General features: G+C 34.3%; 1 protein-coding gene across 1 annotated transcript; it reads left to right on the forward strand.

The window, feature by feature from the left end:
• Positions 1-7,946: 7,946 nt before the first annotated feature.
• Positions 7,947-12,751, forward strand: LOC18432283 (expansin-A8). The gene is made up of 3 exons (XM_006842393.4): positions 7,947-8,137; positions 9,107-9,419; positions 12,267-12,751. Exons 1-3 carry the CDS (start codon positions 8,002-8,004, stop codon positions 12,568-12,570), a joined length of 753 nt encoding a protein of 250 aa, XP_006842456.2. The 5' UTR covers positions 7,947-8,001; the 3' UTR covers positions 12,571-12,751.
• The last annotated feature ends 6,438 nt before the right edge of the window (positions 12,752-19,189 follow it).

Raw genomic sequence — 19,189 nt, forward strand, 5'->3', positions numbered from 1 at the left:
CTTTTACATAGATCCGTGTGAAATTTAATGGTGATCCTTTGGATCCTACACACATGGGTGGGGGAGGGCCTTATAGGATCATTTCTCATATATATTTAAGGGAAAAGTTTATATAGAGCTGAGGTTCGAAACCATCAAATGGGAGCCTACCTCAAAATTTTCACTTGAAGAAGTTGTTTTGATGCCCAAATATCCTCAATTTGATCATCTTGACATAAAGATGCTTGGACATGAGAAAAAAATAAATTTCAAGTTTTGGAAATAGTATATTTTCTAACGCATTTTTGGATTGTCAATTTCAAGATTTTAAAGTTTTCATAGATATGTTGATCTACACTATTTTTTAAGCTTTAAACTTTATAAATAAAGATGAAAATGTATTTTAAGGCTATCACAAAGATTTCCTATGTTAAAACCACATTTCTCGACACTATTTGAGGGTAGTCTCTAATTTGATTGTTTAGAGCCTATGCTCTATACAAACCACACCCTATATTTAAAGGTACGGTTTGTATAGAGCTAAGGCTCTAAACAATCAAAATTAGAACCCACCTTCAATTGGTGTCGAGAAATATAGTTTCAATACTAATAAATTATATTGTCATCTTTAGTTACAAAATTTAAAGCTTCAATAATAGTATAGATCAAACAGATGAAAACTTAAAAATCTTGAAAATTAACGGTTAAAAAATGCGGTACAAGATGCATTATTTACAAATCTTGAAATTCATTTTATTTTTTATGTCCATGCATCTTGATGTCGAGATGATCAATTTGATGATATTTGAACAACAAAACAACCTCTTCTAGTGAAAGTTTTGAAGAGGTAGATTTCAATTTGATTGTTTAGAGTCTAGGCTCCCTATAAACTTTTCCCCGTATGTAATATCAAAATTATCTTAAAAAACATTGCATTTGTCTCCAAATCAATGACACTTATCCAAAACCTTAGTCGCGTGTGCCATGCATACTTTATAAAAGAGACATGGGTGTCTTACGAAACGGACAAGCATATCTTCTTCTCAAATATGTGGACCTACCCATGTTACATGGACACCGGGATAGTGTTGATGTGTAGTATTTTGGCTTAAAAATTTAAAATAGCTAGAAAATTATTCAAATATCTAAGGGAAAAATTTATATAAGTGTGAGGCCCTGAACAATTAAATTAAGGTGCATCTTACAAATTTTATTACAACAGATTGTTTTGATGCTCAAATATCCTCAAATTGATCATCTCAACCTCAAGATGCATTCACATGAAAAAAAATAATAGATTTTAAGCTTTGGAAATAGTGGATCTTGTAATGCATTTTTTGGATGCCACTTTTCAAGTTTTCATAGATATGCTCGATCTACGCTGCTTTTGAAGCTTTAAATTTTATAATTAGAGATGATAATATATTTTAAGGCTATCAGAAAGATTTCCAGTATTGAAACCACATTTTTCGACAGTATTTGAAGGTGAGTTTTATTTTGATTGTTTAGAGCCTCGGCCCTATACAAACTGCACCCATATTTAAATCACATAATAATATTTTAAAAATAAAAATATTAAAAAATAAAAATCTTAAAAATTGTTTTGCATGAAAAATAAATATATTTTATTTCTACAGTTTTTTTTTTCAAAAATGATGGTTACTAACCTATTAATAAAAATATTTTGCTAGGTACTAGTTTGCTTTTCGTAAGGTGTTAACAAAACCCCAAGTTATTTAACTACACAAAAAAAGTTTAAAATATTGAAACATAAAATTGTTACCAAGAAGAATAGAAGTATTTAGAATTTTGTTATTTTTATTTTTAAATTATGCCTTTTGAAACTATTAATAAACATATTTCACTAGTTTGTACTGATTTGAACTTGACTGCATATTCAGAAGATCTTAGCTTATTAACTTATGTGATTGCATGTTCAAGTCCCATGAGGCACAAAAGTTTTGAAAATGAAAACTCATAAACTGACTCTTATAATATCCAATCATTACACATATATTTGAATATTTATTATTTGTGAGAAAGGATGTAACGTTTATAAATTCAAACGGTTTAAAAAAAAAAAGAAGAGGATGTAACATTTATTTGACTTATTTATTTATTTGTGAGAAAAGACACTTAAAAGTTAGGAACGATTACAAAACCAAAAAAACCCAAGACGCCACTTTATATGAAACTTATCCCCAACTTAAAATTTTCTCTCATTTTTTTTCTAAAACAAACTTTCTATGCAAATACCCTCAAGAGAAAAAGTTCATTTTTTTAAAAAAAAAATGCCCTTTCATGTACACAAAATCATTTTGAACAGATTTAACGTTGAATTTTGGACCCCAATAGCACATTGTCGGAGCGCACCATCACATTGCACATTGCCAAAGCGCACAACTGCCAAACCGCCCTTTGCAACTTCCCTACCGAGCTTTTCAATTGTCGGACCGCACTTTACATAGTGTCGGAGCCCTACTGCCGGACTGCACTTTACACCGTTCCGGAGGGTTACTCCGGGACCAAATTTTACACAGTGCCGAAACACTACTGCTCCACTTACTCGGTGCCAGAGCCCCCTATTTTGGTGAGATAGAGGAGAGAGAGGAGCCTTATTGTCGGACCGCACTTTACACCGTGTCGGAGCCTTACTGCCAGACCGAACTTTATACAGTGCCGGCACTTACCCGGTGCCAGAGCCCCTTTTTTGGTGGGATAGAAGAGAGAGAGGCATGTGTAAAGTAAAAGTAAGGGAGGATAGTTTAGGTATTTTTTATTTTTTATAGTTGGGGGGGGGATTTTGTATAGAAAGTATATTTTAGAAAAAAACGTGAAAGAAAAAGTTAGGTCGGGGTAAATTGCATAGAAAGTGCAGTTCTCGAGATTTTATGTAATTTTCCCTAAAAGTTAACACTCTTATTATTATTCGTTTTATGTTAATGTTGACCATCTGATGTACTTTCCCATGAAATCAAACAAGGGAATTAGGAACTCCTCACCTTATTTCTTATGAAAATCAAGAAAAACAAGCACAAAGTATATCATACATCCTACAATAATTAATTTCAACATCTCTCTTTGTTTGAGGACATGGTTCGAAGTAATGATGAAACATATAGGGATTTATAGCCTCACTGAGGGTATGACTTTTAATAAAGTAGAATAGTGGACCAAGATTCATGTAGCCCACTCCAATTAGTTGGAAAAAAACTTTGATGATGATAATCTCCCTCTCATTTTGTTTATAAATTGCCCTTGACCAGTGTACCACTGTTGTCTCTTAAAACGAGAAAATTGGGGTTTTTGTTTCTAATAAGGTAATCTCTCTCTCATTTTGTTTGTTAGGGATCCCTTAAACCAACAACCTCTCTTAGGAGGAGAAAATTCGGGCTTTTGTTTCCAGTAGGAACTACCTTATAAGCAAAGATAAACCAGCTTTTGTTTCTGATAAGTACCACCTTGTAGATATAGTCAGGGTCTCATGGGACAACCCTATAAACAAACCAAGCCAACTCGTTAGCCGACTTAGCTTGGCTCTTTGAGCAATACTTTTCAACTCGACAAGCCATGCATGCCTCTTTGTCCGTCAATCAAGCCAAGCTCGACTAAAATACGGTTGGAGCTTGTTTAGTAGATTATATTAGTGATTTAGAAAACGCTAGGGGTATGCACAAAATCATTTGGTCCGACCTGAGAATCGGTCACCCTTTCTATTCTTTTTATATATAGGAAAATAATAATGTCTAGAAGGGAACCAGTGATTCCGTACAGTAAAACGATGTTCTCTACAGTAAAGCGGCAATCCAAATAGACGATTTACCGATTCGGGCTGGTTTTTGGCCGGTTCACTGTTTTTTCATGTGTTTTTTTGCCAATTCACTATTTTTCTGTACATGAAAATGGCAACCTAAACCGCGGATTTAGCGATCCATTTTTTGAATCACTGGATTATATGATATTATATCACATTCACCTCATCTTAAATTTCCTAATGTATTTACAATTGATTGGTTGACTGTTTGTGTTTTCTATTGATAAGACTTTTTCATGGGCTTGTGGTGGCTTATTTATGGCTTGGCTTGTCTTGTTCATGTAGTTGTCTGATTAAGTATGTCAAGCAAAGCCAAGTTAAGCTTACATCCTCTTTATTGATCCAAGCTCCAGCTAGGTGGTCCAGGCTTGAGTAAAGCTCACCACCCACTCAAACTGAGCTTGAATATGTCAGAGTTTTGCTACTGCATTTCATTGTTGTTCACTGGATTTTGATGAAGAATTATCTAGCCTTTCATTGTTGTTCACTGGATTTTCATGAGGAACTTGCATGCTAGCCATTGCTAATAAATTGAGGTCACTTGTCAAAAAATTGTTTCAAGTTAGTCCAAGTGCTAATGTTCATGCATGCATTTCATGCTTCAAAAAATGGAATTGGGCCGATTTAATAGGGCTCTAATTGCATTTCTCTCGGTCAGCCTTGGGTGATTCCAAAGTTGGATTAGAGTAATATTTAAGAAAGAAATCGAAAAATAAAGAAAACTAAAACTGGGGGACTAAGGAGATTTCGGGTCCTTCATACCATAATCTCTTGGGATGCTTAGTTATTTTTAAATTGTGCCTTTTTTATATGTTTAGACCAGTGTTTCAACATCCAAATGCGTAGGGTGGATCATTCATCTCATAGATTCTTGTCACTAGATTTGTCACCTAGATTGGTCCAATCGGTGATCCATAACAATATTAAAAAATTCAATAAATAAATAAATTAAAATACAAATTATGGTGTGTGGATTTATAAAGAATCTAAAAAAATTATGAGTGATGATCCTATGAGACCCTTCTATACTTATGTGTGTAGAACCTCAAATGATCATCATTAAATTTGGTACGAATTTTTAGAAAAGTCAAATCTCACATTTATGAAATAACTTTTTTAAAGATCTATGTCAAATTTAATGGTAATCATTTGAAATCCTATACACATGTTGATCATTTAAATTTCTACGCATATAAATTTAGGAGGGTCTTATTATGTTTTAAAAATATTAAGTAATTTAAAAAAAAAATTGGAGTATCGAGCGGGAACCCATAACATCGTCGAACCAATTGCGTCCCATCCGAATCGATGACTCAGCTTGGTACAAGTTAGGAAAGTTTATAAGAATATTGTGTCACATCCGTTCCATGCTTCGATATGTGTGGCATATGATGCATATGCATATGCCTATATGAGGTCCAATCAGTTTCAAATCAGTCTAGTACTCGTTTAGAGAGAGATAAAAACTTTGTGATAAAGTTTAAGTTTTCGGTACCGTAGCAATTCATATGCACTCAAACATAGAAGTGCTACAGTATTCAGTCATGTTACCTTTGTGGACAAAAAAACACAAATGCGCATAAGAGAGACAAAGAGGTGAACACTTTGTGTGCATGCAGTTTAAACGATGGTGGGTGGTAGAATGTGCATCATTAATACATGCATGTGTGAGGAATCGGTGGGTGGGGCTATGGATTCATCAATCATGTGACTGTTACACGTGAAATCCTGTAAGGATTCAAACTTTATATTGTCAAAAGAAAAAATGATGAGAGTGATTGATTTAGGAGAGAAGTTTTGTGTTGGCTTTTAAAATTTAGTGATCCGGATTGAGAATCTCAAATTTGAATCACATGGTGGGTAGGAGGACCTGGTCCATCCTTTTTGCTTTTATTTTTGGAAAAGGTTTAAATAAGGTTACAACTTCAGGAGAAAAATTTATATAGGATTGCAACCTTAAAATGTAGAATTAAAGGTGCATCATAAGAGGTTGTTTAGATGTTGCTCTAATTGATCATCTCAACATCGAGATATATAAAATATGAAAAGAAAAAAAGATTTTAAGTTTGCAAAATAGCATATCTTGCAACACCAACGCATCATCTAGACTGTCTAGTTTCAAGATTTTCATGTATTTATAGATCTACTTGATTTGAATCATTTTTAAAGTTTAAAATTTTATAATTAGATATGAAAATAGATTCTCAAGCCATTTTAAAAATTTTTGGTATAATAATTACATTAATGACAAAATTTAGAGGTGCACCCTAATTGAATTGTTTAAGTTCCGGCATTGTGCAAAACCACACTCCAACTGAAAATGTAGAATTATGGTGCATCTCAAAAATACATCGTAGAATATTATTTTAATGTTGAAAAACCCTCTAATTGATCATCTTGACATTAGATGTATGAACATGAAATCAAGATTTTCACATGTTTATAGATCTACTTGCTTTGAACCATTTTTTGAGTTGAAAATTCTATAATTAGAGATAAAAACAGATTTTCAGGCCATCTAAATAATTTTTGACACCAAAGTCGTATATCATGATAAAATTTGAATGTGTGCCTTAATGTGATTATTTGGGGTTGCAGCCTTATGCAAACTACACCCTATTTTTTATTATATTTTTTGCTGAATTTTTACTAATTTGGCTGATCTACATCAATACAGTGGTAGGTGACCCCGTTCCTGATTCTGAGGTTCAGAACACTAGTGCTATAGGAATGGACCAAGGCAAGCTACAGAACATGCATATTTAGAGAGAGAGAGAGAGAGAGTGCTTTTGTTTGAGAAATTTTGACATGGGAATTCACAATGACAAATCACATAAAAGACATTTTGATAGAGAGAGAGAACCATTTAAAGCCTCATCCACAAGGCTCAATGATCATTTGTACCCTCATCCGTTTAGACAATCCTCTCTGTCTCTCTCTCTCACTCATTGAATTCTCTCTCTCACTCATTGAACTCTCTCTCTCTCTCTAAACTCTTAACCATCCTCTCTCCCCTCTCTTATCTCTCTCTGCACGTGTCGTTTCCCTCGCACGTTCTTCTCACCAGCCAGGCAACTCAACCCGTACCCCACGTGCCATGTCTCATAAAGCCCTGAACCCCCTCACATGCACTAACTCCATTGGCTCACGTCTCCTCACACATCATTGCCACACGATACTGCCATGTCAGCATTGTAAAAGTATTATTGACTTTTAATCAATATTTAAGTAGAATAATTTAAAAAAAGCAATACTATTGCCACCTCAGCCTCTTTTTTTTGGGGACAATATTATTGACTTATTAATCAATATTTAAGTAGAATAATTTCAAGAAAACAATACATCAGGTACTATAGTGGAACGTAATTCAATTCCCGTAAAGTACCGAAATTCGATATTTGGCGCGAATTGCAGGATCCCATGGATCATCGAGTCTTTGAACGCATGTAGCGCCCGAGGCCGTAGGCTGAGGGAAAAAACAAAAATACAAAACAAAATGTAATTCAATTCCGCCTTTTACAAGACCATCAACAATACCGTTAGCCTCCCTATAAACATGTTCATAATTTCAAAACTCTCATCCACTTCCTTCTCATATTCCATGTCGGCCTAATTACATAATTGCTCCAATTTATAATTTTTAGAGAGCTACCTTCAATGATGCAAGGTAGTTGCACACCCCTATGTACCATCAACTTAATCGTTGCTCTAAAGCCTCCAATTTCGCTTCATTCGCAATTATGATTACATAAGACCTTTTTTTTGGATAAGCGATTCCATAAGACCCTGTATAACAAAATATGACACCTCCAATAAATCCCTGAAAGTACTTTCAAAACCCAAAAGCCTTGGGCTACCCAACCAACTCCTGTCAAAATTAAGTTTTAAGCAACCCATCAAAGGTGATACCCATCTTCCTTTTCGATCTCACATTCATATGAGGTTTGAAAGGTTAACTTCCATATCAACACTTCAAAGCCCTTTTTCCATGTCATTTTGGTGTTATCCATGCCACATCATCAATGTAATGTGGGCCCAACATCCCACGTGTATGCCACACCTAGGTCCAAGTCATAAAGGGCGAGTCACATGAGACTTTGGTCCATTAATAAGAAGAAGACTATAAATAAGAGGACCGCTGAGTAATGAGGCTAAGGAGCTTTGGGGTGTGAAGTAAGGTGCAAAATTTGAGCTCAACAAAGTTTATAATGGCGCAGAGAAGGGGGTTCTTTGTTTTCATGGTGACCATGACTTGGATGATTGGTGATGGGTTTAGCGATTTTGGGGATTGGCTGAGTGGCCATGCTACGTTTTATGGTGGAAGCGATGCCTCAGGCACAATGGGTGAGTTTTGGATCTCTATTTGTGCATCGATATACTAAGGACGCGAATCTTGACACTGAGAAATCCATGTGCTTTTTTTATAACATTTTTTTTTTGAAATCTAGTTATATTAGGGTAATTGCCCAAGCCAGGGAAAGGCCCAAGCCCTGTCGAGATGGGGCTGAAGGAGCTTTGACACGACCTGACCTTATGCTTGGGCTAGGTGGCTTGGTCTAGCCTTAATATGCGCTCTACTTAGGCCAGGTTAGTAGATATTAATTTTTTGTTTTATAATTTCATAAAAGAGAAAAACAAAAAATAGCAAGGTTGGGCCGGCCAGGGCCATGATCCTTGGTCTCAGCCCAAATGTAGACATCGAGCCTAGCCCTCCAATCAAAATTCAGTGGTCTCAGCTCTAATTGCTCTGAGCTAGGCCTACTAAGCCGTTGGGTCCATTGCCACCCCTAATTTAGGCAATTAATATAATGAAAAATCCCACCTCTTTGGAAAAAATATTGAAATTAATATTTTTAACCCTGACATACTTGACAATAGCGAGTCTCGATCCTAGTCTTTGCTTTAAACCATTTAAGGCTGGCACTGAGCCGTGCCTGGGCTGGGCCAGCCCCGACCCTAGCCCAACCCTGATCCCCATAGGGCTGGCCAAGCCTGGCCCATAGAGGCCTAGGCTCAAGCCCAGCCTTGGCCCTATCAGGGCCAGACCGAACCAAATGAAAAAAAAAAAAACAAATATAAATGCCAAAAGGACTGGCCAGTGGAACCAGGATGTACCTATCTTGTCCGAGGCCCAGGCATGGCCCTTGGCCCATACTTTGTGGCCCATGCCCTAAGTTTTTCGAAACTAGTCAACCGGGCTGCGACGGCCCACCCTGCCCACATAATTTCTGCAAACCAAACTTACCTGCAAAATAATTAACAGGATAAGAAGTATTTACTTATGCGATTTGGGGTTGACTTTTTGGCACATAGGTGGAGCATGTGGCTATGGAAACCTTTATAGCCAAGGCTATGGCACCAACACTGCAGCATTGAGCACAGCTTTGTTCAACGATGGCTTGAGCTGCGGAGCATGTTATGAGCTGAAGTGTGTAAATGATCCAAAGTGGTGTCTCACAGCCACAATTGTGGTCACGGCCAGCAATTTTTGCCCCCCAAACTATGCCCTACCAAATGACAATGGTGGGTGGTGTAACCCACCCTTGCAGCACTTTGACCTCGCCGAGCCCGCCTTCCTGCAAATGGCTAAGTACCGAGCCGGGATTGTGCCCGTGGCTTTTCGAAGGTAAACATGAGAGAGAGTTGAAACAATAACCTACGGAGCACATTTTAGGAGTGAGGGTGACAACAGGCCAGGCCAGCTTTGGCCTTGGCCCGGCCCTTTTCCACATAAGGCCTAGGCCCTGTTAGGGCAGGGTCGGGCAAGCAGTTTAAAAATCAAATGAAGAAAAAAATAAAAGGAAAAGAGAAAGAAGAGCCGGGTTGTGCTGGGCTGGAATTGGCCCTAGCTTGGCCCATGCCCAACTTTTTAGGGCCAGACCAAACAGGCTTGCAGCCCGGCCCTGGCCCATTGCCGACCATATTTATGGCCACGAAGTGGCAAGATACCACTATTCCTCTCTCTCTCTCTCTCTCACGTACCCATGCGCACACAAAATAAGAAGGTTAGGACGCTAGTCCACAACCGCAGCTTGTATCATTCACAAGCATAACTAATCAAATTATAAATACAAAATTATTTTAAGGGTGTAGTTTGTATAAAGCTGACGCCCTAAACGAAGTATTGCATACCTTCAAATAATATCAAAAAGCGTCATATCAGCATTGAAAATCTTTATGATGGCTTTAAAATTTATTTTCTTCACGAATTATGAAATTTCAAACTTAAAAATAATGTAAATCAAACGGATTTATGAACACATGAAAATTGACGATCTAGATAATATATTACAAGATACAGTATTTTCAAGACTTAAAAATCTTATTTTTTTATATATATATCCATGTATCTCAAGGACAAGATGATTGGATTTGAGGGTTTTTCAGCATCGGAGCAACTTCTTCAAGCAAATTTTTTAGGTGCACCTTAATTTGATTGCTTAGGGCCTCAACCTTATATAATTTTTTTTCCTTATTTTAGAGTCATATTCATTAGTTTTATGAAAATAAAATTTTAAAAAAATATTTATAAATTAAGAATTTAAATCATTGTATACTAAAAGGTGTGGTTTCTATAAGGTTGCAACCTTAAACAATCCAATTAAAACACATCCAAATTTTATTATAGTATATAATTTCAGTGTAAAATATTCTTAGGATTATCTTAAAATCTATTTTTATTTTTAATTATAAAATTTTAAACTTCAAAAATAGCTAAAATCAAGTAGATATATAAACATATAAAAATCTTGAAAATGGACAGTCTAGATAATGTGTTGCAAGATGCACTATTTATGGGACTCAAAATCTTTTTTTTTTTTTTTTGTATTCATACATCTCAATATCGAGATGATCAATTAGAGAGTTTCTTAATAATAAAACAACCATTTTTGATGGATTTTTGAGGTGCATCTTTAACTCTACATTTTAATGTTGCAACTTTACATTATAAACTTTTTCCATACCAAAATATATAATTTTTATAATGGCTATACGGCAAAAAAACTTGCCAAAGAAAAACAATTTGTATCTAGAGAAAAAAAAAAAAAATACATTTCACTCAAAGAGAACTTATTTTGATAAGAGTCTCCTAGTTTTCCTTATTTATCAGAAAACTTGTGCTCGAGGAGAGTCTACTACTTCGTAAAGAAAGAGGAAAGATCTAAAAGCTAGCATTGTCGTTATCATCGTCATCGTCTGAATTTTATCCCAACTATCTAGAGCATGAATCTTGTTATGCTATTCTGATCAATAAAAACCATACCCTTAATAAAAGTTTAAGTCATCATATCTCTTTTCGTTATGTTGGGTTTTTTTTATCCTTTTAAAGCATTTCACTTGAATCAAATCGTATCACTTAAATATAAAAGATATAATTAAAATAAAAAATATAAACGACATCATCAAATACCCATCCCAAAAAAAAGAGTATTTATAGTATAAATTGTGGAGGAAGATGGCTTGTCCAAGAATGGAGTGTGGATATGTGGCACATTGGTAAATGTTCCCTAACATTAAAAAAGAAAATCCTCCCTTGCTTGTGACTTGTGCCTGAAAATTTAAAATACTATAATTTATACTCATGACTACATCAAATCTATGGTTTATTCTCATGACTACATCAAATCTATGGTCATGTGGGTCATCACTGTATTGCTAGGCCATAATGGAGGGAGACTGGGACCAAGTATTGAAGTCATGTCATTTTCTGGTGGACCAACCTCTCTCTCTCACCATCCAACCATGGATTGGATGGTGATGACCCTCATGATCGTAGATTTCATATGTTCAGGAGGATCATATTAGACTTTCCCTCGTTAAAAACATGTATGAGGGAGTACTATCCTAAACTTTCAAAGGTTTTCTTCCTCTTTAACATTGCAAGTTAGTTTTATTGTGGTATTATAACATATGGGTTTGTACAGCATTTTCATCACATGTACAATCAAATAGTGCATAAGCACATTTTAATGGTTCAGATTCAAAGAGAAGAAACCATACTACTATTGAATGTAGTACTTTAATATTTTTCACACATTTGATCACCTTAAAATTTTGAGCATCCACACTTGTCTATCAAGTCCACCTAGAAAAAAATAAAAAGTATTTTGAAAAAGTAAATTGACTAAAATACCCCTAAAACATTAAGAGCTACTTAGGTGGTTTATTTTTAGGATGCACTGGCGCCCACACGTTCAAAATTTCATGTCAATCAAATCTATACGAAAATAATTAGAAATACTACATACACTATAGTCGTCAATTTTCTTCCCTTCTAATCTGAACCGTAAGAGGGGTGATTCTGCACTATTTGATTGGCCCTGCAATGTGGACAATATACTTTCCATAATTTATTAGAGTCATCAAAACAGTATCTTAAGGTAATGGTCATCAGTCATTACATCGTAATTCTTTTTGCTCTTAAGTTTTTGAATAACAGACTAAAAACTCTCTATTGGTGTTTATATGCTAGAGTGCCATGTTTGAGAAAAGGAGGAATTCGGTTCACCATCAATGGTTTCTCCTACTTTAACTTGGTGTTGATCACAAATGTGGGTGGTGCTGGTGATGTGCATGCAGTCTCAATCAAGGGCTCAAGAGGAGGGTGGCAAACAATGTCTAGGAATTGGGGCCAAAATTGGCAGAGCAACTCCTTCCTAAATGGCCAAAGCTTATCATTCCAAGTCACCACAAGTGATGGAAAGACAGTTATTAGCTACAATGTTGCCCCTTCTAATTGGCATTTTGGACAGTCCTTTGTTGGGGTCCAATTTTGAATATAATCATCCATCTCTCTCTCTCTATCCACATACATGTATTGAATGTAGTAAGGCATTCTAGCATATCACTTATCTCTTTTTCTCTCTGGTGCTTGATTTTTCTTCCTGTCCTTCTCACATGAACATACATTTTGAGGGCATCTCAATCGATGATCTAGTGAGAAAGTTATGACCAAAATACTAGATGTGTGTAAAATACCTGAGATCTTCATCAAGTTTTATGATCGGCTCTCAGACGATTTATATTCATCTTCCATAAGCGCTTTTGGTAACTATGATTTGGAATCTAGATCATTAGACCACTTTGAAAAGATCTTCCATAAGCGCTTTCGAGTTTTTACTTTCTTCTTTTTTTTCTTTTTTTTAGCAGTTCACCAAGAGGAATCAAATGATATAACATTGCTAATGTCAATTGCTACCCAAAAACCTAATGTCATGGTCCTAGCTTGAAGCCCCTCACCTCGATCATGCGGCACTTGTTCTTTAGTCCGTCAGCAAAACTTGGGGTGTGATACTAAACCTTATTCCTAGGGTCTTGTACCAAGTTTATAATTTGGACCAAATTTCAATTAGCCGATAAGCAAGATATGTGCATGTATGGTGCACATAAAGGGAAGGAGGGCCCATAGAGTTCATTGGAAGTAGTTCTTCATGGTTCATCGAAGATTTTTTAGAGTGGCCACTGGCTAAAGGAATGGAGCTTGAGGGCAAAAGGAAGGGAAAGATCTAGGGCTTTCCTTTGCAAGATGTTTGAATACATGGAGGGTGTGGTTTGCATAAGGTTTCAATCTTAAACGATTAAAGTAATGCGCATATCCAAATTTTGTCATAAGATGTAATTTTTGTGTCGAAATTTTTTAAAATGATGTGGGAATTTATTTTCATCTCTAATTATAAAATTTTAAAGTCCATATGATTCAAGTCAAGCAGATTTATAAACATATAAAAATCTTGAAAATAGATGGTCCAAATAATGTGTTGCAAGATGTACTATTTTTGGGACTTACAATCTTGTTTTTCCATATCCATGCATCTCAATGTGGAGCTGATCAATTAGATATTTTTCCAACATTAAAACAACCTTTTTGGAAGTATTTTTGAAGTGCACGTTAATCCTATATTTTAAGGTGTCAACATTATATAGACCTTTTCCTTTATGTTTTCATCTTTATGTTTCCAAGACAATCCTGGAATTTTCATCTACTTTATGTTTCCAAGATAATTATGCAAATAATTGGTTCTACAAAAAAACTATTTTAATTTTGATGGAGGGGCAAATGTGTAAAGTCCATCTCCCACTGAAAAATGGTTTCTAGTTAACATTAGTTTCTTGCTCATGTTTGCCTTGACCATCTTTTATCCAAACAGTTAAGAAGCATGACAAGCTTGTTGCCTTTCAAGCATAGCCATGGGACAGTGGAGGTGAATCATGGCTCAATCCCCCCATGATTTATGTCATCTTAAGCATTTATTGGCCTATATTTTTATGCTCCCAATGCGACATGAAGCTTGTCAAAAGGAATTTTTTTTTCTTTTTTGATAAATTTACATATAAGGCAAACTAAGTTTAAGTACTAAAGAATCGCTCATATTTTCATTATATTAAAGTTTTACTTTCGAACTACCAAAAAAAAAAACAACTAGGTGTTTGTGTAGTTTGAAACCCAAACAAAAAAATGTTTCAGGTTTTTGGGTGGTTCCAAAATTCATTTTTGAACTATTCAAAATACAAACTAAGCATTTGGGTAGTTTGAAAACTCAAACTCTTCAGGTCTTTGTTTTTACTTTTAAAGGGTTACAAAAGTTGGATTTTCGGCATGCTAAGATGCCCAAACATTTATGTTTATGTGTCTGGCTGGCTGACTAGTTGCTTTTGAACCACCTAAACACTATGTTATGTTGTATTCTAGGTAATTCAAAAGTAAGACTTTCGGACAGGGGGAAATTAATTTAAAAACTCAAGAATTTTAGGCATCACCTTAAAATGTCTAATAATATAAATTGTTGTTCTTTGATACTAGAACTTATTTTGGGTTTGTATGTTTCTCTCACTCTTTTTTTAATTGAGCTCATGGCGTGTTAGTATGAGCATGAGTACTATTGTCGGAGCGCATTGTATATTTGCCCCCTCAGTCAAAAGACCTAAACAGGAAGATTTTATTTTTCTGAAATTTTGAGAACCAGTTTAGAATCACCAAATGAGAATTGTAAAAACAACAAAAAAAAAGAAAAAGAAGGAATTTTGAGTTTCTAAACTATTAGATATGACCATTGATAAACTGGATGGCCTTTCTTCAATCCTACTACGTCATGCTTTTCATGCATGTGGATATCAATTTTCTGTTAGGTAAATTGTTTCGTTGAGGAGGCCAGATCCCCAAAATTTAAGATCTTAATAATACTCCTAGCTAGGGGTTACTATACATCATAGTCTTGTAGGGGTATATATATTTTGGCTTATGTTATGGGCTATCTATACTTCTCCTACTGCCTAAAACTTATATCCTTTCTCCTATCCAACAGTCCATTCTAAATGGACGGCTGAGATAGCCGCAAATACAATGTCACGTTTCTACATTATTTTATTTTTAATATGCTTTTATAAAATATTTTGACACAAAAATTTGGGTGTAGATTCATCTCTTAAACTCGCACTTGTAAAAAATATACCTAATAAAATAAAATGACGAAAATTCCTTAAAAAATTCAAGGGGTATTTTGGTTATTATATTTTATTAAAAATCATTTTTAATATTTTGTTTAGGTGCGTCCCATTGAGATGATAACACATACTAAATTTCATATTTATATAATCTGTAGAAAAAATTAAAAATAAAATACTCTGAAGCATCGGATTTAGATCAAATAGTCATTAGCTCACTTGATCTAAATTGGATGTCTGGATAGGAGGAAGTATATATCTTCTATGCAGTAGGGGTATATACATATTGGCTTATGTTATTGTATATATTATTTGGTTTGTTAAATTTTGAGTCCGGCTTTTGGATATTACAAACTGTTGAATTCGGGTTTTCAATGACATAGAATGCTGACCTCTATAGGGGGGTTTTTAAATATACTATTATACATTCTAGCTAACTATATGTATTCATATGAAGCATGTTAAACAATAACATTTGGAAGGATAAATGTGCTTATTCTTTGAGTTTTGGTTTGGACTTTGTTCTTCTTCTTCTTCCTTTTTTACACAATTTTTTGTTGCTTGAGATTTTGTGTTTCAATATTCTCTGCTCTTGAATTTTTGTGCTTGTTGCATGAGGCTGTATGATCTTTGTGGCTTTTGGTTATAATGTTGTAAAATGATTCAAAGTTCTTCATAGAGGACTTGTGCTTGTTGCACGGTATGTGCCTTTTTGTGATTTGCATCTGCTATTCATTTAAGGCATGTTTCATTTATGACCCTTTTTGTAAGTTGTTATTATGTTTTACCATTCGTTATTTCACACATTGTAGTAAGGGTATTTGTGCATCATTCAAGTGTCTATATCACGTGCATGTCATGTATTTTTGTACCAAAATGTAATAAGGTTTGGAAAATGATGACATGACCTTCGCTCGTCAAAATGAAAATCGAAATTTATTGGAATATTTTTAACTTTTCTACGATTCAACAATTTACCCTTTCTCAATTATTCCAACTCATAGTCACGTGTATGATGTTTTTTAAAATTAGATAAAAGTATAGCGGTAAAATGTTAAATTTTAATCATTTATATATATTTTGATAAATTTCTAAGAAGAAAAAAAAAGAGTGAAGTTCAGAGTGAGAGAGAGGGACTAATGGTGAGAGAAAGTTGATTAAATGATCAATGTGTTAAGATGTGTGTGAAGAGAGAGAGACTAATGGAGAGACAATTGATTAGATGATTAATGTATTTTGATGTGTTCAAGTGCCCGGCTACACCATAACGTTTTGAAAGATGATCAAATAAGAGAGGCTAATACTAACTTAAAGTCTGATTAGTGTGTTAGAATGTACTAAAAGTCCCCAGCTAGTATAAAGTCTCCCAAGATGAACAAATGAGCGTCTTCATTGTGGTTTAAGAGAGAGAGAACAATGGTGAGAGAAGGTTGGAGAGATATCAACGGTGGAATGGGTGGGGTGCATGGTGCAAAAATTCTTTTTTTAATGAAAAAGTATACACAAGAGACTATTTATTTTTATTAGAACGGGTCACAATAGTTTTGTCCAATGGTTTAAAAAACGGATCGGTGATCAGAATTGAGCTTCCAAAAAATCGATCCGGATCGGCGAATCGGCGATCCGGATCGGGAATCGGGTGAATCGGTCAGAATAAAGCTTAAAAAAAATTCGAAAAAATTATTAAAATTCATTATAAATATTGGTTTTTAGGAATTCAATAAAAAATGAGGGTACTCCATTAAGAATTTTCATGTTTTTGAATGAATATACGAATATTGATATGTTCTTTCTCTGCATGAACCGCCATTCAGTATTTAATTTACAGTATTTCGTGCTCATCCCTACACTGTTGCTGTTGAGACTCGATATGTGAATAATATGGCTGGGATAGGGTGGCCTCAGAGTCATCATCTCTCTCGTTTTCTCTTTGAATAATATGGATTAAAAAAAAAAAAAACAAATTTTCAAAAAAATCGATCATGGATTAAAAAAAAAATCACAAATTTTCAAAAAATTCTATCATGGATTACAAAAAAAAATTCGATCATGGATTAAACAAAAAAATTCACAAATTTTCAAAAAATTCAATCATGGATTACATAAAATTCGATCATGGATTACATAAAATTCGATCATGGATTACATAAAATTCGATCATGGATTACAAAAAAAAACAAACAAAAAAAACAAAAAATTCAATCGTGGATTACAAAAAAAGAAAAAAATAGTTCGATCATAGATTACAAAAAATTCAATCATGGATTACAAAAAACTCTGTCATGGGTTACAAAAAAAGCAAAAAACAAAAAATTCAATCATGGATTAAAAAAAACAAACAAACATTTCGATCATGGATTACAAAAAAAAAACAAACATTTCGATCATGTATTACAAAACATTCGATCATGGATTACAAAAAATTCTATCATGGGTTACAAAAAAAAAAAAAAAAAAAAAAAAATCGATCATGGATTACAAGAAAAGAAAACAAACATTTCGATCATGGATTACAAAAAATTCTATTATGGGTTACAAAAAACCAAAAAATTCGATCATGGATTACAAAAAAACAAAAACAATTCGATCATGGATTACACAAAAATCGATCAAGTATTACAAAAAAATCTATCATGGATTACAAACAAAAAAAAAAAAAAATTCCGTACGGAATCGCCGATTCACTGTTCGGACTCGCCGATTCCGTACAGTGAATCGGCGATTCACTGTACAGAATCGTCCGGTTCTCTCTAGAACCGGACGATTTCCGATTTTTGGGCAATCCGGTTCCTTTTTCACGATTTCCGAGTCGAACCGGGCGAGTCGGTTCGACTCGGCGTTTTTTAAAACGCTGCTTGTGCTATTGGCTTTGTTACTTTAAGAATTTAGGCACTTCTATTAGCCTTTCTTATCAAATTCTCGTTGTAAAAAATGCTTTAATGTTACATAAAATCATTCCGCTTTTTTTAATGAACAAGTTTTCTACGAGTCAACAGGTGCAAGAGTCTGCTGACACTCTTCAACGTCCATCTCAAACATGGATGTTGTGTAAAGTGCACCGGAGCAAATGATATATGGACGGTGCTGAAAACATCTTAAAAAAAAGCACATTTTAAAGTTTAATTTGTTTTAATTTTTTCATAGTCATGATCAGCTTGGTCTAGATCATGAATCTCTTAAATTTCGGATAAAAAATCCATCTTCAAAGTAGATTTTAGAAGGGGCCGCATATGTACATATGAGTTGGCTGACTCATAGAAACCCTATTCTTTTATTCAAATGATGCATAGGCATATCGTGAAAAACATGTCATTTCAAAAAAGGCAAGTTTGGGTTTAGTATTTTTTAGGAGACACTGGCACAAGTATAAGTGGTTTTGTAATATATATAGATGGTAAAACACGAGAAATTATTCAAAATACACTTATCAACTATTTAATAGTGAACAAATTTATATAAAGCATCAACTTGATATTTTAGAAGTAAGATGTACTTCAAAACCTACAAAAGGATTGTTTCAATGGTTGGAAACCTTTAAATTGTTCATCTCTACTTTGAGATATATGGATATAAAAAAAATAAAGATTTTAAATCCATACATTTTATAACATATTTTTTAGATTGTTCATTTACAAGATTTTCAAGTGCTAGATTTGTTTAATTTACACTATTTTTTGAACTTGAAATTTTATAAATTACGGGTCAAAATAGATTTCCAAATCATTTTAAAGTTTCCAGCATCTTCTGGTCGAGTGAGAAGGTGAGTTGTACTTTAAGTTTTCAAGGTGTGTGCTTCATATAAACTTCGCCCTTCAATAATTTGCCAATTTTCAACTATTCCAACTTGAGATGTGTATATTTTGATGAGATATTTGAAATTAAACAAAAAATAAATTGTTAAATAGTTATAGCTAAAAAAATAAAAAATAAAAATAAAAAATTAAATAGTTTGTT

The sequence above is a fragment of the Amborella trichopoda genome, chromosome 8, assembly GCF_054954075.1.
Source record: "Amborella trichopoda isolate Santa Cruz 75 chromosome 8, AtrichopodaSantaCruz75HAP2 v2.0, whole genome shotgun sequence".
Taxonomy (NCBI): domain Eukaryota; kingdom Viridiplantae; phylum Streptophyta; class Magnoliopsida; order Amborellales; family Amborellaceae; genus Amborella; species Amborella trichopoda.

What these genes read in the sequence shown, in the direction of transcription:
- LOC18432283 (XM_006842393.4), top strand. Translation starts at nt 8,002, where the DNA reads ATGGCGCAGAGAAGGGGGTTCTTTGTTTTCATGGTGACCATGACTTGG. An exon ending in CGATGCCTCAGGCACAATGG is followed by an intron (nt 8,138 to 9,106) that starts GTGAGTTTTGGA and finishes TTTGGCACATAG; the next exon opens with GTGGAGCATGTGGCTATGGA. An exon ending in GTGCCCGTGGCTTTTCGAAG is followed by an intron (nt 9,420 to 12,266) that starts GTAAACATGAGA and finishes TTTATATGCTAG; the next exon opens with AGTGCCATGTTTGAGAAAAG.